A 23,320-nucleotide genomic window follows, 5' to 3' on the forward strand; every position below is an offset into this window, starting at 1 on the left:
ACCCAAGTTTGTAATGAGGCTAGCAAGGCTCTTCTGGCTCCCGAGCAAAGTAGGGCATCTGTAATGAGCGTGCAGAGAGGCGTGTGTGTGTGTGCATGTGTGTGTGTGTGTGCGTGTAGTGTGTGTGTGTGTGTGTTCAGGAGGAGGGGGCCACGAAAACGGAGATAGAGTTTTGTTGTGGGTGTTGACTGAGCCAGAGGCTACAGCATCCACTGCCCAGTGGAGGTTTGGAGGACGGAGGTTCAGTCATATCTCCCACTCAACCACACATGCTGAGATTCTAGAGATAATGATGATAATGATTTCACGTGGATTTTGGACGCTGTTAAAAACATTTTGAGCATTATTTTGGATACATTTTTGAGAATTTGTTGAACACAGTGATGCGATGGCATCTTTAAGATATATATATATATATACTGCTAAATATTTACTATACATGTAAATAATGCTACCAAGAAAATCAATGCAAACATCAGAGTCATAGTCTGGTCACTGCGTTGCCAAAATGACATTATTCCATAATATTGCAAATCCAGTAAAAATACTAAACCAAATGAGCTTTGCTGGCTCTTAATGAGCAAGAACCTGAAGTAAGATGTTTATGAATGACACTAATTAACACCATCCATCTCATGACCTGGATCTTCTACCTCTCTGTCACGCTGCTTTACGACAGCTGGGTTTAAGACACTGTTTATTTGGCTACTTGGTTTTTGTATTCATTTAAAATTAGGAGTGATGTGAGCATCTGATCATATCATTTATTTATGGCTTTAATGGAGGTTTAATTAGTATATGGGATGTGTACAAATAAGATTTTTGTATATATTCTATCTACTCTGTCTATATTCTAAACTTTAGATTTTGTGATAGACCTTGTCTGTTATAGATTTGACCTATATATCTATCCCTCTATCATTTCTTCTAGCATGTTGAGTCATTTGACTCATTATTCTAGTCACAGTTTAAAAGCTCCCTTCACATGCATAAGCAGCAACATAAACAACATAATAACCATCATTAATTACTTCTTGCTATAGGCCTGTAGGGATCGTAAACCTCAAAGAAATACTGCCCAAGAGGTTAGTGGCTACCTGCCGATGCCGTCACGTTCAATCAATGCTTTTAATATGTCAGACCAACTAAGGATAGTTAAAGGTTATCTAACTTATGTCTCAACTTGGTGCGGTCGTCTGAGACTTGGACGATTGTAAATTTTATTAAGCCTGCAGTGTCATGGCAGGTTGCTCGGGTACGTTGTGTGCGTGTAGTTGGATCAATTCCAAAAGGACCGTGATCAAGGTTGTGAAGAAATAACCCTGTGCCATTTATACTAGGTAGTGCTACTGCCTCTAACAGTGTTTTATAGTGATTTATAGTGGCATCATTTTAATCACCTTCATATGAATTTACATACGCCTTGAAATCTGTTTTTATGATATGTGCATCTAAAATGCCACCAGAGTTCCATATAACTATGCGATTCATCCTGGACATGGGCAATAGTTTGACCACAGGAAAGCCAGAGTCCTCTGTCCCTGGTTCCTGCTAAATCCTGTGAGCCCTCCAGGCTCTGGGTTGAGTGCATTATCGCTGCCCCTGGCCCAAGATGAGGAGCGGTATCGATCTTATCCTCAGACAAAAGCCCTCTGCGCACCTCTGCAGGGCTTAGAGTTGGCTGAGGCAGGATGCACAGTAATGAGAGCAATAGAGGGCAGAATGGGGGACCAGCTTGTTACTAACAAGGACGGAGACCTTTACACATAAAGAAAATAAATAAGTTTGCCCGGCATTTTCTTTTTTTCATTTAACCCCTCCCTTTTAGCCACTGCTCCTTTTTTCCCGTTACTTTCTGAGTACAGTTCAGGTCTTAACCACACAGTGCACTCTAGCCTTGACCGCCTTATCTGGAATTTAGAAGTCCTGTGGGAATATATCTCAACAGAGACCGTCTGAAAAGTAAATTTAGTTTTATGGCAGCATGAAGTCAGAGGAGCAGTGGAGGTGGGCTTAAACGATTAAAATCCTTTCCTGGAGAATGTGGTTTGAGCTCACCCAGACCTAAGAGGGTAGGATACCGCTGGCTGGGAAGAAAGATCCCCACTCCTTTGAGTGCACTGGGCTGGAGGCTTTTGTGGCAACAGAAGTCGTTTTTATGACAAGGACTCAAAAGAGAGGAGAGTGTGTGTGTGTGTGTGTGTGTGTGTGTGTGTGTGTGTGTGTGTGTGTGTGTGTGTGTGTGTGTGTGTGTGTGTGTGTGTGTGTGTGTGTGCAAGCCTTTGAGGTGAAGATTGCATTGGGTGAAGCCTCCCACCTCACAGTGATCAACGCTCAACCACAACACACTGATTATGGGTGCTGGTTCTGGGCCACGGCAGCTGTAGGTTTTTGGTCAAGCTTGCTCGGAGCTTACATCATAGTTTTTGGCCGTGAGAGTAATGGAGATGAGACAAAAGAAGCTTTATTTTCCACATACCCCCACATTTCCAGTTTTTTTGGTAAGCTAACTGCCTCCGAACTCACAGTCATGCATGACTAAAAACCCCTACATCTCTTTTTAGAGCTATTCATACTCAGCGGGGTAGATGGAATTGGTTGATTTACCGAGCTGATATCACAGCTTCTTTCATTTTGGACTCTGGTCACTGGTCCCTCAAAGATCAGCACTGTGGAAAGGGTTTGCAATTATTCATCGGCTTAAATTTGCATGTCAAAGTTGACCAAAATTAATCTCTCCACAAAAGCTTGTATGAAATGATTTTTATCTTCCATGAGGAAAATGACTGATTGCAGCAAATTCCACAGCAATTAGATGACTTCAGTTTGACACTGCACTGACCTGTTAATGAAATGAGAAAATCCCTGCTTGGACGTCTCGAAACACTAATATTCTGCCTCAGCTCCAGTACTTCTTCTTCTTCTTTGGTTAGGGTTGCTGCATCAGCTCCACCCGCTGTAGAATCTATTTAGCTCATTGAGAGGGGGAAGTTTAAAGGACTGCCCTCAGCAATTGACTGACTTCATAGCAGCACCTGAGGTTTCTTTCATCTTCAAATGTCCCGACAAAATACCTTGATCTCTTCTCCCTGGACCAGGTCCTGCACAAAGCTGTCTCAGGCTAGGCGGCCATCGTGCTCTCTGTTATCTCGACCCGATTCATCTGTCTCACATGCTTTTCAAATCTATCCTCCGTCTCTCCCTCTCTGGCGTCTTTTAATTCCAGTCCACATTCCTCAATGCTCATTTTCATTCTTCTGTCTGCCCTACCTTTTATGCAGCTGTTTCTGCACAGTTGACTCTGTGTGTGTCTGGCTCACCAGGACCACTGTCTGTCTTCCTACTCCTCCATGGATGTTCAGCCCTCTCTAAACAGCGTTTCTCTCTCCTCTCGCTTTCACCTCCCCGAGGCCAGAGCGAGCTTATTCCCTCTAGCTATTACATCCAATTAGGAGGAGTGAGAGTTCCGCCCCTCCTCCTGTTTCTGCACTAACAATGTGGAATACAGTGGAATGAGTCAGGGTTTTCTCCTTTCTTCTTTGATGTCAACAAATTACACTTCATACGCGCACTTGGCAAGGAAACAAAGATCTAGTTTACTCTTTCAAGTTTGGATTCTGTGTCATTTGGTGAACAACAAGATACACAATGGAAGAAGTTATCACTTGAAGTGGATGGATGCCTTCTTTTCATTTCAGCTATTCTCTTCTAAAAAAAAGCATTTTTATTTTAACAGCATAAAGAATATGCATATGCTCGGCCTTTGTGATGTATATTTTTTAACGGTCACAGCTTAATCCTCTTTGTAAAGTAGATTTACCAGCTTTACCGTGAAGCTATCTGCTCTTCTGATAGGTATAATGTCAGGAATGTACTGTATCTCCTTGATTTTTTCCCTGTCAACCGAACATGTGCATGAACCCAGTCAACGCATGAACAATCTTCTTTCAGAGGCCCTTCAGTTGAATATAAAGCAGGGCTGCATAGTGGTTGACCTTTAAATGTTCTCTTTCCTTTGCAAAATCCATGGCCTATGAAAAACCTTTACATACTGGTTTCTTTCTACTGAAATATCTTAAGTGCACTCAGGAAGTAAAGTGGCAAAAAGCCATGTGACCCATATCATCACTGTTGTTACAGTTACTATTTCTTAAAATACTTTTTTTTTTCACAGAATAGTCAGCATCATACAGAACCAATTCCTGTAAAACAGGAAGCAGCGGAGTTTGGGGGAAATAAGTCATATCAGTCGATATATATCACGATATAAAACAAATCACTATTTCTGTAATTTCTGCTTCAGATGGTAAAAACGATTAGTGGTATTACCTGTCTCTGTGGAAACTTGCTTTAGACACAATTTGCAGGGCACGCTACTCTACTTCTTGTACCTCTATTCCCGCCACGTGATTGGTTCGGCGCGACCCTATTCTCATTATCATTGGCTGTTCGTGCTGTCTGTCAAAACATGGATGGAATCAGTTCTATCTACCATGTCTTATATTTCTATCGAGGAAACGTTATTTTGCAGTAAATGGCCCCGATCATACGTGTTTACATGTGCTAAAGTGTTCCAGTTTTACATTTGACCCGGTAGTGAAAAATACAAATCCTCACTATGTCAGTTGAACATTTATGTAGCTTGTGTTTTTTTCTAAGACAGTAGGAGTTAACCTGTTGAGTTCCCTTTCAGATAATTGAAGTAATCTGTGGTTTATGAAGTGAAAGAGGCGGAAAATTACCATAACATTTCTGTGCTTGTGCTACATAATGGGGTCAGTCTGCTGTGAGCACTCAGGAGCTTATTTGCTTTTATTTGCTTGTCAGGCAATCGGGTAGAATTTGACTTGCATACATGAGGGTGAAGGTAATGATGAGCATTTTCATTCTGCTGTGAGGTGTTCCATTCAAACCTTCTCAATTTGTCTTCTCCTTCACTCTGTTGCATTTAACTGGGTGGCATTAATCCTTTGAATGCAAAGATATATTATTCCTTAATCTTCAGTTATAGATTTGGTTGTCCGTCCGCCTGTACGTTAGACCATCTCATTCTTGTGAACACCATATCTCAAGAAAGCCCAAAGTGGATTTCTTTAAATTTGGTACAAACGTTTAGTTAAATGTACAGATTAACTGATTATAATTTGGTGTCAAAGGTCAAGGTAAAAAATATATTATCTCAGTAATGCCTTTAGTGAACCCTTTCAAAATTGGCACAACTATTCACTTAGACTTATGGATATGTTTTTGGGTCAAAGGTCGAAGTCATGGTGTCTTCACAATACATGATTTGGACTCTTGAACACAATGTCTGAAGTCTGCCTTGAGGGAATTTCTTAAAATGTTGACATTAAATGATTAATGAATTAGATTTCAGTGGCCAAAGGTCAAAGTTCATGGTGACCTCATATGAATCTGGATAACATGTATTACTTCAAACTGCACTGGATGGTGGAGGCATACAACCACAGGTGGCAATTCTAGTCCTCTACCCATCTATCTAATTGTATTATAATTGTTCATGTTTTTTCTGTTTCAAAACCACAAAATATATGAAACCAGAGGAACTGAAGTCTGGACCTGGCCTCATAATCGTATTGTGAGTTTTGTGGTATGATAGCTTTTGGATTTGTTGCAGTAATTATCTTTTTACCATTTCTGTGGTTATCCTTTCTTTCTTTGTTCAGACACATGAAACACAATACATCCAATGCAGCGAGTTGTAGCACATTCTGTGTATAGTCAGACTCACCCACATCCCCCTGCCGATTGGAGTGCCAGGTTTAAGATATTTATATACCATTACATATAAACTACAGCTGTGTCTACAAGGTGATTCTTCTGCTTAATAGAACACGAAGCAAAAAAACGGGATGCAAAAAAATGCTTTAGGAAAGAGCATCCTCCTGCTGAAAAGGAGCACATGCACACACTCCGCCATGCAAATCAGCCTCTCTGCCGAGGCATCTGGTCGCTGCTCATTAAACAAAGCAGCAATTGTCATTCAGTTTATTTATTTATTTATTCAGGAATTATTTCTGGAAGAATGGTAATTATTATTCTGTAAATTAATAGTTCTGTTTTCAGACTGGATGGAATGCAACAAGTTTTCTACCCATTGCTGGAGGAATTAATCAAATCTCTTAATATGTGCACGACGTCAGTAACCAGCATCAGAGATCACATTTTATTCTTCAGGTAAACTTCTGTTGGGTATCTACAATCAATAATGGCCATAGCACTATTGAGAACATATGTTATTTGCTGACACTTGGTTTTGTAAACTGACACTTAGGAGCAGACTTTAAAAAAACATATTGATTGTGTGTCGAAAACACACACACACACACACACACGTCTCGAATATGTCTGCAGTCTGTATTGACCACATTACAAAAACACTTTTGTGTAGACAGTCTGAGCCAATGGGTTTTTCTATATGTTATGCTTGGAATAGCAATACGATGCTCTGGTGAACGTTCCCCCAACAAACGATCGCCCAGTCTGCGATGTTATGGATTTTAAACAGTTTTATGGTTTCCCTCATTTGAATCCGGCACACATGAGAAAAGAAGATTGTTTCAGCCCAGCTCAATCAGTTGTGTTGTGTGAGAGAACAATGCATCACAAAGGTTATGATTTTTGAATATTGAATATCCCCCTTTTACATTTGTATTCAAGGGGAATTACCACATGCCAAGAAATACAACCAAAAAGACATAGAAGAGATAACATTTATGTTGTCATGTCAGTCAGTATATATATATATATATATATATATATATATATATATATATATATATATAGTTGGATTTCAATAGGCAAATTGATTTGCTGAAAAGAAAAACTAATTTTTCATGCTTGTTTTACTTACCACATGCTTAAAGACAAATAGTTTAATTTGCTGTTTACTGCACAAAATAATCTAGACAGATTTGATATTATTTAACTTTTCCTCAAGTATAAGTCACATCATTAGGCAAACTCTCCTACACTCTGCAGCCATTATTAATATTTAATAAACTCATATCTGGATTTTGAGCCACAACGTGCACCACTGTTTTATAGAACAGCACATATATTCCCATATTCCCATTCTAAACTTGTTTTGGCAGTGTTTTCACTGCTACTTTAGGAAATACAGACATAAAGCAAAATATATACTATGATGATATATACTTTAGTGTTGTTTGCAGTAGCTGTCAGCAGAATTGCAGTAAGATGTTTCTTTTCGTATCATTCAGCGAGGACTTTGTCCTGCTCGCTTCCCCGCACTGACAAAAGTAAAATGAGGATTGATGGTGTTAATTCACAGAGAGACAGTGTTTCCCACTGCACTTGATAAAAAGTGGTATGCTACAGCACTTCCTTGCCATTAGTTGGAAGAGCATCAACAATGCCTCCCTAATTATTGTTGGTATTGTGTTTGTGAGTCATTTCACAGTTAGCCACCCACTCCACAGCAAGATGATTTAATGTTAATAAGCGCTGCTGTGATGGAGCGCACACTTTTAAGGGTGATATTATGTGGGAGATAGATGGGTAGTGAGCCTCTGTTGGAGTTTGGAGAGTGAGCGTGTGTGTGTGTGTGTGTTTGTGCGTGTGAGTGTGTGGGTCGCGGGTACAAGAAAATGTGATATCTTTTGATCTAATACAGCACATGTACACAGATTGCCATACAAACAATACAATGTTCATACAATTTGTGTCCCTGACCGAATATTCTGACCATGAAATAAATTGGCAATTAAGTTTTTCAGTGTAAATTCTGGTTTCCTGGATTGTGTCACTTATATTGATGACAGATCTTACCTAAAATTACCATTTCATCTTGTCTGCTACAGTTCACATCATTCTTATTCTGCCGCTGCCTGGCCTGTCGACAGTGGTAGTTAATGCCTCTCATTTATGGCTGAAAACACATGGAACATTTTAAGCGTGCGACTTGAATGACAGTAATTAAGTGCAGTCCTGTGTTAAATTAAACTGCTTCTTGTGATAATTCCTCTGGTTGTGTATTATTTCAAACTGCTTCACCCTGATAAAAAACAGCTCATGACTCTCTGTGCCAAGTGCTGGAGAGAAGCACGAAAACTTACACAGGAAAAAAGTTTCACTGCTTGAGATTCATAACCAGAGACACTTGACAGACATAAACCGGATTTGTCAGCCCCGGCGAGTGGTGTCTGGGCTGCCAGCATTAGAAGTGACAGCCAACTGTCACTCCTAATGCCACAATGCTAAATGGGAATACAATCCATTACCCGGATTGTTTTTTGATTTTGTCATGGCGCTGACTGGCCGTGAAGGTAAGAGTGATAAGCTTTACAAAGCCATGATATCAGAGGGAGCTTTATCTTATTGGTGTCCAGCTCATTATGGTGGATTTTCTGTTGTTAAATCCAAACTAATCAATACAAAGAAGTTCACTGCAGCTAACTTTCATTTGCTGGTCACAATATAAGGTCTTCAATTAAAATGGGAAATTATTTTACCACTTATTGAAAAAAAAAAGGGTCATTATAGTAATCAATAGATGTATCTACTACATAATTTTAGAAGTTACAGTACAAGCTGTTATCAGGAGAGTGTATTTAATATTTCCATATGAATGTATCATGGACAATCAATTATAATGTATCAGGGAAACGATTAAAAATTAAAACAAAGTTTCCCCAAAATACTTTGTACAATCAACATCCATGTCAATGCCATCAAACGACACAACACAGTATGAGCAGACTGCACCACTGTGTAATGGACTGTCATCCTAATTAACATTGTTGACAGACAAGATACATCAAAACACTACTTTCATATTAATATAACACTACTATTTAATATAAAAGCCTTACAGGGGAATAGGGTTAATGCTAGTGCTAAGGAATCAATACAGAAAAAGAACATGGAATATTTCATGCAACCTCTAATGTTAAACCACATTTACACAGATATTATAAAATAACTCTATTCCTCAGAGTTCACACCACATATTCCATCGCTGCTTCCAGTTATAGTGGTATTTTACGCAGGTCACGAGTAAAAAAAATCTTCTTATCCAAACCTTTTGGTATCTCACTGTGAGAGAAAAGTAGAAAATAGACATTTTGTCTTCTACGTTTACTGTCAGAAGAAAATCATTTGTACATTTACGTTATTTGCTATGACACACAGCTGTCAGGAGTTTAAGCGGAGCTGAGTTTTGTACTTGTTAAAATTAATGATTGCCACAGTAAAGAGAGAAACTGAACAAAACCACACCAGGGGCTTTATTGTGAAAGTCTTCCAGAAGATAGAGAGAACACACTGCATCTTATGTAAGCTGCAAGTGATGAACTAACTGGGTGACTTACAGTACAGCACTGCACATCTCTTTTCTGCTTAGTCCGCTCTCCATCTCTCTCACTTTCTCCGATTCCATTTCGAGGTGTTTGTCAGCTTGTGAAAGTGCGCTCACGTGGTTTATCAGACGGAATCCAAATGTGTTTAACACCCCACTTCAAGGGTCCCACTTTCCCCCCCCCCGCACTTCAAACAAATCTTCCACATCTTTCATCAGCTCTATAAATCTCCAAATCGTGGATGATGAACGAACAGAGTCTACCCGCTCGGTCTAAGAAGGCCACGTTGTATGTTTGTGTGTCACGTTCGCATCGAGGGCACGACTTGTAATTGGCTAATTTGACTGAAATTGCAGTTCAACTTTGCACTAAATTGCAAATGATTGGCTGAGGAAATCAGTCCTTGATCACTGGCTGTGATCCGTTCCCTGCTGATCAGCCTTAACTAAGTGGAGATGTTTCTGTTGAGGCAGATTTCACTGCTTACCCTGCACTCCTCAGTGCAACATCTTGAATAACCATCCCTCATTATAGACTGCGTGGTTAAAAATAACTACTGCAGTGTTTGGCCCTGCTGGATATGATATTGTGGCTGGATTTTGAGGCTAACCTCAGGTATTGATGACTTGTTTCCCCAGTGTCCCTCCTGCTCTTCACGCTGAGCCAGTCACCGATGATATAAAGTGCAGCCTCATGATTACTATGTTTGTTGCACTGGGAAATACCATCGCAGGTCTTTGTCACCATGTGTCTCAGGAACAACTGTTTCTCGTTTATATCAGTTCTCAGCATTCACTCCTGTGAAAAGCCAATTAACACCTTGTCACCAACTTGTTATAGCAGAAGTATGACAAGTTCACCTTGACTACGCTGACCTATACCTACCTTGGTATACATTTGATACATTTCATCTTATTATAGGAGTGGGTTGCAAACCATTTGAAGCTCATTGTGATTGATAAAACCCTCTTGGAGCCTACTGGGAAAAATTGGCAGATAATTAGATAATGAAATGTTCCCTCTGTGTTTGTGCCTCTCATCCACACACAAACTGCATCTTAATTCACTAAAACAGGGATGTCATGTGAACATTTTAAAAACCTTTGGTGTCTGTGAATCTTTGTGTTTGGGAAACAATGACGTCACGAGCAAGCACCAGAAACAACAGTAGTGGCTATATACTGGATTCTCTACGTTAATAGTTACTGCTAGGTCTAATTACAAAGCTGCAGCTGAATATTACTGAACTACATTATCGACAATCACTGGCATAATTGCCCAATATTATTTAGACCACAGCGTTCTTCTCTCGTTTTTAACTGACCGTTGATGTGGACTCTATCACCACCTATTGACGCGTCGTGCTTGTTTGAGCATTTGCGGTTGCTTTTGTGTTCTCGTCTGGGCAGCAATATTTTGTAAAATTAAGGTTTTGTGGATGGACATTTTTGTTGAGAGATTATCCCTCATAGTGTCGACAAAACAACACTCAAACAACAAACCTGTCATGCGTCAATATGCAGTATGTTTTAATATATGCATATATATTCTCCTCCCTGTGCATGCTCATGTGCACACGTGTGTGTGTGTGTGTGTGTGTACTCTAGGTGTGTGTTTTGCACTTGTTTTACCTGCACACCGGCTCCTCTATCTCTGCCGAACACCTTGAGGTCATATCAGTCCTGTGCTGGACAGGCTGGCTGGTTCCCATTTAGATTATGGATGGTTATGACTGTCTCCTGGCTGTCAGTCAGATTAAACCAATATGTCCCAGGATGGAGGCTTATCGTGCAACAGAGAGGACCTTCTCCTTTGAAGGAGGAGGGGCACTTTGAATAAGTCATCTCCACAACCTTCCACGTTTGTACACATTTATTAGCGCCGTCTTCAGATGTAGCCGCTTGTAAAGTGTTTGTTGTACAAATTGGAGGAATATACGATGAAATGTTTGTATGTGTGTGAAGAACTGTACATAACATTACGTATCATTAAGATTGACTATATATACCTGTCTTCCTTAATAACATTAGGACTATAACTCTAAGATATTGTTGTTGCACACTCACCACCTGCCTTTACTCACTGTCTGATAAACCCTAGAAAACATGCACAGGTTTTAGTTTTAACCTGACTGCTTAATGTCAGTGTTTATGTCATCCCATTTTTATTCCTCTGAGACCCATTCTGAAAAAGACCACATGAGTATTAAATCACGACTGTTTCAAGATTCATTATAGATCAGTTTATAGTCTGACTGCTGGAGAAAACACACTGGTTTAGCTTTGATGACGACTTTTATGGGGAGAGAAATGTTCAGATCTGTTAGATTTGTGGCATTTTATGAACGGCACGTTTCACTGCTCAAAGGAAGAAATTAGGCCACACATGTTGTGAATCATGCGGGCATTTTCTTTCATTGCTGACTGTATGTATGTCTCTCTTTATCTGGCTTCGTGACAGAATGTATTTAGACCAGTTAAATATCAATCTGTGACCAAGATAAAGGAGCCGTCAGTTATTCTGCTCCTAGTTTATTAGTATACATCTGTTTGTTCTCTCGGCACCAACGTTACATATTATGTTCTTATGTCTTTGTCTTGCTTGAGTATTTGTAGCACTGACTCCAGCAGCAAAGTGAGATGGATAAGAACAAAACCAGCCTGTGAAGCCATTTATGGATCCACTGAATTATCATTAGCCTGCATCTTTTCTACAAAACAGCTGTTCCTAAATACAGTAAATATCATGTCTGGAGATTAAAGAAAAAACTGCTAAATGAAAACCAAGCACCTTTAGAATAGCCACTTTAAAAAAAGACTCTGCTGCAATCAAACTTCATACATACGACAAGAAAAGGTCACATTTCAGTGGTTAAACCATGTGACTGTTCTAAATCTGTGCATGGCTGCTATTTGGTTCAGATCTGGATTAGGTTAGGCAACTGGAACTATTTGAATATGGTGAGAAAACCGTCACGTTTAAGAGAAACCAGTGTTGCCTGTCAGCACCAGATGGGCCATGAACTGTGCTAATGTGTCAAAGTCACACACCTCGTTAGCCCGACCATCCAATCCCCACTTTCCCTTCAGCAGCTTTTATTCTAACAATGTCACATAATCTCTGCTTTTGCTTCTTTGAGATAATAGTAAATACTCTCATGACGGCAGAGGGTCATTTGTCAGGAGAACATAAGCATCAGTAATATAATTTAAAGTAATATTGATTAGTATAAAACAATTAATTCTCATAATTGATATTAGAGCTGGGCGCAATGGCCTAAAACAAATATCGCGATATGTTTAGTCTATATCGCGATACACGATATATATCTCAATATTTTGAAATCTCCTCTAAATCCCTGTACAAATGTTACATTCATAAAAGTCCACAGGGCGTGGCCGCTCACGTTCATCATTTGTAAATGCTTCTTTTTGACTGGTTGAGTTGTAATCAGCTATGTTTGTGAGAAATAAGCCGCATGATGCTACTGTCATGGCAGGTTTTGACGCATCTAGGGACAAAGGAGAATTTCTCAGACCAGTGTATTGTACATCTAACACTCGGTATTTCACGCACTTGTATGATTCACCATTTCAACACTTGAATAAGCAAAAACAAAGCAAACTTCCTTTCATCCTCTACCTTCTCAGCATGCGTATTCATGTGTGGGTGTGAATCGTTGTCAGCATTCGGAGGCGCGTGTTTACTTTTTTTTTTCTTTCCCTCTTTTATCTTTTGTGAGTGTGTAATTGTGTGTGTACACACTGCAGACAGCATGTGTCTGTGGGATTCCATGTGTGTGTCTTGACCCCTTATGGTTAGAGAGGAGCGAGAGAGATAGAAAGTGGCAGAAAGAAAGAAAACCCAAACTAAGTGAAGCGTGGAATGTGCTTGGTTTTGGGATTACATTGGCCCGTGTGCATGTGGAAACACAAAGCGGAGCCTCTGCTGCCAAACAGATTAGAGGTTGGGGAAGTGCACGGCTTTGGCTCCTTGCGACTTCACCTAAAGCTTCCTCTCACATTTAAAGCAGAGTTTGACTCTTTCATTTTTTTTTTTGTCTGTTTATCACCAAAGTGTCCCGGTAAAAAAAAAGGTTCCCTCAGTCTCCAGCTAAGGAGAAAATATGTGAGGCGAAGTGGAGTTCAAATTGTTCCAAGGGGGTCTTAAGTTTGACTTTTTTAGGAGATAAACTGATTACAGTCCAACCCCCTACCTGTAGAAAAAGGGTACTGCCTTAAATACATTGGTGATAAAACAGTTTTTAACCCCCTCAGAGAGCACTTGGTGGACCTATTTTATTTCCTCGTTTTAAGCACCACAGGGAACGCAGACCGATTGATGTTTGGGTTGTGAAGGGGAGAAAAATGTACACGGTGCATGTTTCCAGCTTAAAGATTGGAAGTGAGACTCGATTGGTTGTCTGTGATGGATTCGGTTGCGTTTGCAGCTGCATGAAATGTTGGCATCCATAACTGTCTCCCTCTCTGCTTCATGATCTATGTGTCATTAACGCTCTCCATATGCTAATACATAATCAGTATTCAATGTCCTGGATGAAAACATGTACATGGCGTTCAATCATACTTAAATTAAGCGAACATGCTCAGTGGTAGGCCGCATCATTAGGCTGTTGAGAAATTGCACACATGTTAAATATGAGGCAGCAAATCCCAATATGTCCAGGCTTTGTTTGTCCATCCATCCATCCATCTGTCCATATGTTTGTCCATCCGTCAATCCACCAATCATTCCATCCGTCTGTCTATCCATCCATCCGTCCATCCCTCCCCATTCCAATGGATCTGGTTCACGCCCCGATTTCGTCCTAACGGTAATGCCCATTTTATTTGTAACCCCCGTGCATCTACTGTCCTTAGCCGCTCCAACTGGGTCCAGCTTTCTGGCACATATTTTTCAAGTAATTCCACATGCGATGATGGAGATAGAGGGTTGTGGTAATGACGGTGGACAGGCCAAATCTCAGTCACGGAGCTCAACTGGGGCTCGAAAGCCAAGGATGCAGAATGCGAGAGCATGTATGCCACAGGGGCCGGTTCAGATGATGAACACGCATTAGTCAGAGGCCACCGACCAGGACGTAGCGTAGTGGCAGCGTATGAATGGGAGATGGGCTCCGACACAGTGGCTGGTTTCGTTTCTTTATGGCGGGAGCGTCGCTAATTCTGTCAGCAGGATATTGCACCCCACAGGTAGCAGGTGCGCCCGGCTTCACATGCTGCACGCTCGCACCCACTACACGTCCAATGCTACTGCACTCATGGTGGTGCACAGTGCAGTGAATAAGGTCGTCGAATCTGCAGTGTTGCATGCAGCTGCAGCACTGAACATACACTGACCCATTGTTGAGATGAAGCTAATATGTTTTTTTTCTCTCTCTCTCTTTCTCTCTCTTCCCCTCCTCCTCCTCCTCCTCCTCCTCCTCCCACCTTTTTTTTCTGATCTGTGTCTCAACAGCAGCAGATGGTGAGGAACCAACTTCAGCAGGTGGGACATTTTTTATGCTTGGTAACGTGATTCCCTTCATTTGAGTATGTCTGTGTGGCTGCGTGTTTGAGAGAGGGAGGGAGGGAGGGAGGGAGGGAGAAATCTCTTCTCGGTTTCTCCATCCCCGTCCTTTCTTCATCACTACTGACTCTCTTAATTCCTGCATCGACTCACTGTGCCTGGTCAGCAGCACTCATGATTACATCATTTGATAGTTCATTTCATAAGGCAGCCCTTCTTTAACCTCCCCTAATAGTGCGGCTCCGGAGAAATACCTGGTCTTTTTCCTCTGGTGCCGGCTTTTCAGATTGTTTTCTGAACTTCACAGTCAGCCCAGTGAAATGATTGCTTTCGCTTGATTGCTTTTGCGTGGTGACATTTCCTGCATACCTGAGTGTTTAGCATCATTTCTACAGCTGCTTTTGAAAATGACTCCCAGTGTGTGCGCCAGCGCTGCCTCGAAATCTGTTATCTTAAGAGTAGAATTAATTTCTGCCTCTCAGAACGTCTCCGTCTTTCATCCAGAGCACAATGCACCATATCCTTAAATGTATATCCATGTGAATGTGAAAAGAATCCCTGAAGAGTGCATTGAGTGTGCTTTGTTCTGCTCTTATATGCATATAATCGGCGGGGAAGTAAAGAACTGTGAATTATCATACAGAAACTCCTTTTCAAAATGATTTTGTTTGAGATGATATTTAACATTCAGGACTCATGCTCCCCATTATTGAAAAAAAACCTAATGTAACGAGAGTTTTATTACAAAAGCAAGACCACAGAGGACAACAGTAAACAAGAACCTGATTTATCTTCATCACTGCTGTAATTAAAATGTCACTTCTCATCTTTGGGGAGTACCGCAGCTGAATACAAACTTCCTGCTTCTTAGTGAATCCTCAGCGTCTAATTGTCTTTGTCTTTGTGTCTTCCATTAATATTAATCTCTGCTGGATTGTTTCAGATCAAATGGGTTAAAACAAGAATGATTTATGGAGATAAGACGTAATGCCCCAGAAATCACAGCAGTTTGTTGTTGTACTGCTAAGCACAGAGTAATCTCAGGCTCTAATCAGTTAGACGGGAAAAAATGAAACACATCGACACGAGAAGGATATTTACACAATGGGACAGTTCTGACAGAAGCAGCTGCAATTTAACTGAAAGTGAACATTGAAAAGTTTATTTTAACAATTGAATATGCAAACTTAACTTTCAAATGGCAACTTGTTCAAAGTCAAAAGCCTCAATTTTAATTTTACAGTCTGATTAATTCAATTTCTTACAATAGACAAACAATTTAGCGGATATTCTCAAGGAAATATGCAGTATGTATATAAATGACCGGAGTTAATGAACAATTCAGTCTGAATATATTGTATCGATACAAATGTATTTAAACTGATATTTTAAGCATCATCAGCAGCATTTTGAAATAATTATTATCTATTAAAAATACTTTATTGTCTTCATGGGGAAATTTGCTTTGGGCACTGTCCTGCCTGCAGTTTGACATAAAATAAAATCTCCCACACATTGGCCTTTAATACTTTTATACACATGCCACAGTTCATATATACACGTACACATCTGCTGACAATGGTGACATATTGCACTGTGATATAATGCACAACCTTTTTATATTAATAAATATAATATACATCCCTTGTGGCCATCGTCTACATTACATATTGTTGTTGAGTTTAATAGACATGGGCAGAAATTAATGTTTATAATCTTCTGTTTTTTGTAAAGTCTTGTTTTTTTTCTATGTCTACGTACTGTATACATCTCAGACAGCAGACAGAATGCAGAAAACAGCTCATGAAATGATTATCGGATTTGAAAATGACCTGAATTAGGTGTGACTTGCGTCCACTGACCTGGAACTGGACTTAGAGAGAAAATAGGACAGCGTGATGTACAAGACCAAATTACTCGTGACAGGTTTAAAGCATTTAGCATTTATCAGCTGCTTTTTTTTTTACAGTCTTCATATCTATAATCTCTGTATTTACATCCTTTGTCTAAGCTCTTATAAAGATGGGGGTTGTTCTTCTGTATATTTTGCCCTGTATTTCTTCTGCTCCTGTGTGTATCTTTGTGTCTATGCCCAGGCTAATTTGAATTTATTGTAGTGCAGTCTGTGAACATTTGCCAACCATCAGCATGGCCTCTGAGGCTGTCATTAAAATAGAAAGTTTGAAGTTTGGAGAGAATATGTGTGTGTGTGTAGTGTGCTAACCTTAGCAGAATATTAAAATGTGTCTGCTGCCACAGTGTATTGTTGAAATAGGAAAATTTGCGACATTTTATCTACATAAGGTAGAATTTATTCATTACATGTGATTATGTGAGAAATAGAAATCCTTGATTAACTAAAAAAAACAAAAGACATTTTTGATTGATAAAGCATCTTTAAAGGTATCCAAGGACTACCTATTACAGAAGTAATAATGTATTTTTAGTTTTAATTTTAATGTTGCATATTACAGTTCTTAGAAAAACAAAATTTTACCTTAAATGTATGTGTATTAAATAAGCATCTTAACAGTGTTTGATCAGTCACAAAGAAGTGCAACCAACTGATTTGAATGGGCCCTGCTCTTTCATTATGTGTGGAAAGACTCACATATCCACATTAAGACATTGTTTTCCTCTTAGATCTTCAGGGGCTTAGAGCACCAGAAGATGAGCTCATTGTGTAAACAAAAAAGTTACGAGTAATATTAATTCATCTATATTTAATACATGTGTATGGATATTATAGACCAATAGAAAAAAAGGTGCTACGTCATCATGTTACAATCTGTCAAGTTTACACATTTGTAGCTTGACATGTCTTTACATGTGTTTACTTTATAATTCAATGCACTGCAGTTGATACTTTATACACATGACACATGCTAACTAGCTTTTTGAAAGAGTAAACTCTCAACCTTTTAATTGCCTGCTTGAAGTAGCATAAAAATAAGTGCTGCTTCGTCATGGCTTTCTGTGTTGGTTTTCTTTTTCTGTTCAATCAAATGTTTGGCCTAACATCAGTCCATCAGATCCACAGTGTTCCTGGCATCACTGAAGCAAAAGTCCTTTTATTTTTACAATGGCCTCTGTGGTATGCAGGGTGCGGTTCTTTCAAGGGGATCCATGAGGGGAGGGCGCGCTGGCTCCCACACACATCAACAACCACGAATGAAACCTTTGCAAACCCCATTGCAGAGGCTGTACATATCAAAAATAAATGCAGTCGTTTAATTCCAAAAGGTCCGGGGATGAGGTCATTGGGAAATGGACACTATCTGACAGGAATTTTAACCAGGTGCCTTAACAAACACTGTATTGTCTATGTGAAAGCTCAGTGGTACAATTAAAACACTGCAGATGCCAATGAGAGGGCAGAAAGTATAATTGAGCCTTAAAGGGATAGAAACAAATGAAAATACACTCATTATCTACTCACAGCTATGCCAATGGAGGGGTGGGTGAAGTGTTTGAGTCCACAAAACACTTTTGGAGTCTCAGGGGTAAACGGTGTTGCAGCAGAATCCAATACAATTGAAGTAAAAGCCTCTATGCTGCTCCCGTGGTGTCATCCAAGTGAGCGATGGCCCCAACATTCAAATTCAATTAGAAACTGCGTCATTTACTTACTACATGTTTTTAGCCTAAATGTCCATTGTGATCTTCCTACTAGTTATTATTACAGTAACTGCAGCTATCGTGACTTCTCGCGAGAACTGCAGCAGTAACTAGGACACTTGGATGACACCACAGGAGCAGGATGGAGGCATTTTGTTTTGTTTTTCTGATCCCCAAGTGATCCCCAGTTACTTCAATTGTATTGGATTTGGCTGCAACACTGCTGAATTTTTATTTTTGGGTGAACTATCCCTCTTGGTTTCCAAGCAGAACAGAGGACAATACTCCTCCATTGAACAGGTTGGAGACAGCCTGGCTCATTATCTGCGGTCTTATTAGATTAAAGCTAGTTGCTCTTATGTAATTCAGCACTGCTCACCATTAGAATCAGGAAAATACCTTTTTTTTTAGATAAGATCTTTGAGAGGCACGGTTACTGCGTTGACATTTCCATGGCATTTACTGACAAGGCAGCCTCCATCTCTGCCTTTCTCTGGATTTTCCTCTGGAATGATGCTGATCTTCAATGCGACCCCCTCCCTTTGGGTATTTATTTCACACATTCCAAACCATTTTGTTTCTGCCTGATTCATACAACTTTCTGCTCCAAGCACATTTGTCTGACTTTGTCAAATGTGGATGGGGTTTGAAATGGCAGAGGAGGACCAAGGACTCGTGAAAGCATGAGCGGACACGGGCTCACGCTGAGAGCACTGATGTAATGTTGGTGGTACAGTGCCAGCTCTCATCACTCGAGGTAAAGGATGGGTGCAGTGACCATGAGTCCGTGATCCAGTGAAGCCATCATAGGAGAAGGGTGGGTTAAAATAGATTTGACACAATTAGGCCATGCATGATTTCTGTGGGATGCGGCCGGGTGCACTTTCAGAGCGGAAGGAGCTTTAATGTAAATCTCCCATTATTGACGCAGGTAGCCTAACATGTTTTTTTCTTTCACTAGGGGAGTTGCTGTCAAACTTTCACATCATCAAAAGGTCATGTCTCAATCAAAAAGATAACAAGGTTACCATGGTAACAGCCAGTGCAGTTTTAAAGGAATGGAAGGAATTTTTTCTGTTTAATTTTCTCGAAAATCAATCACCAAAACAACTTTGACACCGCACATCCTTGGGTTTGAAGTCAATATTTTGAGGAGTTTTTGAGGAAATCAAAATACAGACAGATTCCCCTGCTTACAGTTAGAGGGAAGGTTAACAAGGTGGATGAAGCGCCTGCTTGCCATTGATAACTGGGAGGACTTACACTGAAAGTCAGAGCTGAGAGTTACATTTCCAGCTCTGTTTTTAATTGAAAGTTGTCTTGGTTTCTATCCCTGAAAGAATTTGTTAGAGGAAGTTGTTGTAACTCGGGGATTGTTGCTCAGTGCAGTTGTCAATGGAAACCAATCAAAACTGGTGTGCAGATGTGTGTTTGTAGTTTGAGCAGCTGTTAGATTAAAAGCACCCTGTCTGCTGCTGCTCTGCAGTAAATGGTCAGCCTCACAACATGACCCACTTGCCAGAGGAATCAGTAGAAATCTCTATCATGGAACAGTCAATAATTCTTCGTCTGACCTCCTCGTGACCCCACGCAATCACGAGGAACCATTCAGATTAAGTGAGCACTGGGGGAAGTGGCAGCGAGACGTCTTTGTTGTTCCCGGCACTCAAATGTTACCTGCAAAACATCACACACATTTCTTTTAGAGAAACATATCCCCTGGGTCTCTGTCATAGAAAAAAGTAAGTCTTATTACCTCAAGCTTCTCAGCTTCACTGGCGGATAGTCAACTTTTGGGTGTTAAGTAGTATAATTTATAAGCAGCTGTGTTTAAATATACAGATATATCCTCCTCACTTTAATGAATGAAGTATTACTTGCACATTTAGATGGGGTTTGACGTTGGTGACAGCCGTCAGCTGAGATGAAAGAGCACATGCTGTGCGGAGCCTTGACCCTGAAAACGTCCGGACTCCCTTTGATTGAACTGCGAGGAAACAAAGGATGCTTTTCTGTGTTTAACCAATGGTCGTGTTTTCACGACTGATTGATCGGCCTCTCGTCGCTGCCAGAGAGGCGCTCGTGCCGGACACAACACAGGCTCACATCAATCACAGGTCTGCTTGTACAGCAGGGCAGCAGCTGACATTCACACAAGAAAGCTGCCAATGTTTCCTCCAGACACGCATCACGCAACTTCCACGCAGGGTGAAGTGAGCATCCACCGACAGCCTGTTGAGATCTGCTCAGATGACACACTATGTCCATTTCCTTGCTTTATATTCAAAAGGGGGCTTGTTTTCTCCTCGATGTGTTGTGCCCAGTCCACCCTGCCGCTCCCCTCATACCAATCATTCATTTATCACTTCATGCTATACTGAATTGGTCAGGTGGTGCCGCAAACACATGAATTAATTTTGTTAAAGCACAAAATAGCACTTTACTTCCCATAATGGACATACATGAATTAAAAATGTAGTGCTCCACAGGGCCTTAAAGGCCTATAATATTCTTAAATTCAGTAATCAGAATTATAAGTCTTAAAAACTGTCTTAAATACATTTAGGTAGGTCTTAAATATGTCAACATTCACGTGACCTTTCTTCAGTTGTTTTTTTATATATATATTTTTTTATTTCTTAAGAAAAACACAACATTTTTGTCTATTGATACTTGCCGTCTCTGCCTGTAGTTGTTGAGATATTGTGGCATTTTGAGGGTTATTCTTTACATTAGGCTACTTCACAATATCTTCAATTATTCAGATATTCCTTCACATCTGTCGTACTTAGCATTGGTCCTGAATTTCATTCATTATGGTTTTGATGAGTCTTAACTTTAACTTATTGAAACCTGTAGAAACCCTGGGAAGATGTAGATTTATCCAAGAGTTTTCCTATTACCAAAGCTAGTTTTCACCCTGTCTATGCTGTTTTGATTTTGATATAACATGCAGAGTGAATGTAAAATCTTTTATCTCTGTGCTGATGTGACTGTGGTCTCTGATCCCGACTCATAACACTGCTGCATGCTTTGACTTTTCCAACACGTAGGGAAAGTACGCAGCGCTTCCCTCACCTTCAAGTGCTCGCTTCAGGACTGTCATCCAGCCTCATGCATCACAGTATCACTAAATCAATATCAGTGAAATCAATACTTTTTTCAAATAGTGCTTCGTAATGTTTTGGAGGCTTTTTTATCCAAGCAAAAAATCAGAAATCAGACTTGAACGTAGATGTTATACAGAGCTCACTCTCTTTGTACCTCTCTCACACATTCTCTTTGACTCTGCCTCCTTCCCTCACTGCCCTTTTTTGTTCCACTTTCCATTAGGGAGGCTGTCAGTACGCTTTGGTGTGACTATAGATCGTCACGTCAAAACAGCCCAGAAGCCTGTCACGGCCGCCCCCCCCCCTCCTGTCCCTCAGAGAACAGGGTCTCTGTGAAAGCTATTGTACATTCCTCTGTTCAACTGATTAGCCACCACTCTCATTATTACTGATACAGGTCCCGGCTTTAAAGAAAGCATCACTTCGATGGGATTACCTTGTTTGTAATTCATATCCACAGGCCTTTTAATTCCAATGAGAGAACAATAATAAGCTTGCTTGTGGGGTTCATTTATTTATTTCCCCCCTCCTGAGTTCATTGGTAGCCTGTACATGTTCTAGTCTGAAATGCCTGAGCAGATGATGTGGAATACAATTCAAGGCCGAGCCCGTTTACTTGACATTGTCAAATTTTGTGCTCATGGCTGTTCATTTGTCACGTTGACTTAAGAGGGCATGATACTCTCACCCTTGAGACTTCTTCACGTTGCTTATCACTTAAAATGAAGTAAGAGACCTGTCATAGCAGAGTTTACCCGTCAACGATGAAATATGACTGTAAAATACTCGAATAGAAATTGAAATAAGAGTCTGGGAGCTTTAAAAAGGCTCGTACAAGCAAATGGTTTTGCTATTTTTGGTACTTCAGTCATCAGACTTTCACAAGCTTTGGACAGACCATGAGTGGTCACATGACCCACAACACTTTATTTTCCCACTGGTCTTGTAAAGTTAAACACGTGCTGAGCTATAGCCAAGCTTTTTAAAAGTTTGTCCATCCAATCTCACTCCACAAAGTTTGGAAAGCCTCGGTGCAGTTGCACAACTTGATGTTTAAAATATGAGATGGCTATTGGCAGGCACTTGAGTTATGAAACCAATATCCACGGACCAAAGCCTTGTTATTTATTGAGCCCCACGGTGCAGGTTGGTGCGAGGAAGATTCTAGATGGCAGCACTGTGGCACCATGTCGTGGGCACTGCCAATGAAGCAACTGCTGAGTCATATACATGTGTTTAAAAAAAACATGCATTTATTAGCAGCCGCAAAGCCTCTCAGGGGTCGCCACACGCCAACATTGAAGAGTAAACGATGGTAATGATGAATGTGGAGCTGCATGCACAGCAAGAACACATGTACTTAGAGGCTATGAATATTAATTCCCTTGCAAATTAGTTGTATGCACACAAGGGCCTCTTCTGTACTGACCCTTGGACAGAGATACAGCATAAGTGCCCTTTGATTTTCAGCAGGAATGCTGATCTGTTATATGTGTTTGGTGTGTAATGCCAACATGTGGAATATCCAAAGCTGTGGCACAACCTGGGGAGCAACAAAAACATGAGTGAGAAAATATAAGTTGAAACTAATTATGCAAAAGTGACGCATTCATAGCGAAAGCAATCATTCCAGTCCATATATTTTAAGGGGCAAACTGTTCGTTTAATAAACTTAATATGGGGACTTTGTATGATTGAGAACTTTATGATGTTCCTCATTAA

The 23,320-nt window shown here is 40.3% G+C and overlaps 1 protein-coding gene across 2 annotated transcripts in view; it reads left to right on the plus strand.

Annotated features, from left to right (window-relative positions):
- The window catches only part of LOC118115082 (EGF-like repeat and discoidin I-like domain-containing protein 3), a 111,473-nt gene that overhangs the window by 13,425 nt on the left and 74,728 nt on the right, over positions 1-23,320 (plus strand). Inside the window, exon 2 of one of the 2 annotated variants that reach the window (XM_035166025.2) lies at positions 14,820-14,849. In XM_035166025.2, coding sequence (XP_035021916.1) covers positions 14,820-14,849 — 30 coding nt within the window. The remainder of the gene's footprint in view (positions 1-14,819; positions 14,850-23,320) is intronic. The other variant, XM_035166026.2, reaches the window with a different exon arrangement.

This window comes from Hippoglossus stenolepis, chromosome 9 (assembly GCF_022539355.2).
Source record: "Hippoglossus stenolepis isolate QCI-W04-F060 chromosome 9, HSTE1.2, whole genome shotgun sequence".
Classification (NCBI taxonomy): domain Eukaryota; kingdom Metazoa; phylum Chordata; class Actinopteri; order Pleuronectiformes; family Pleuronectidae; genus Hippoglossus; species Hippoglossus stenolepis.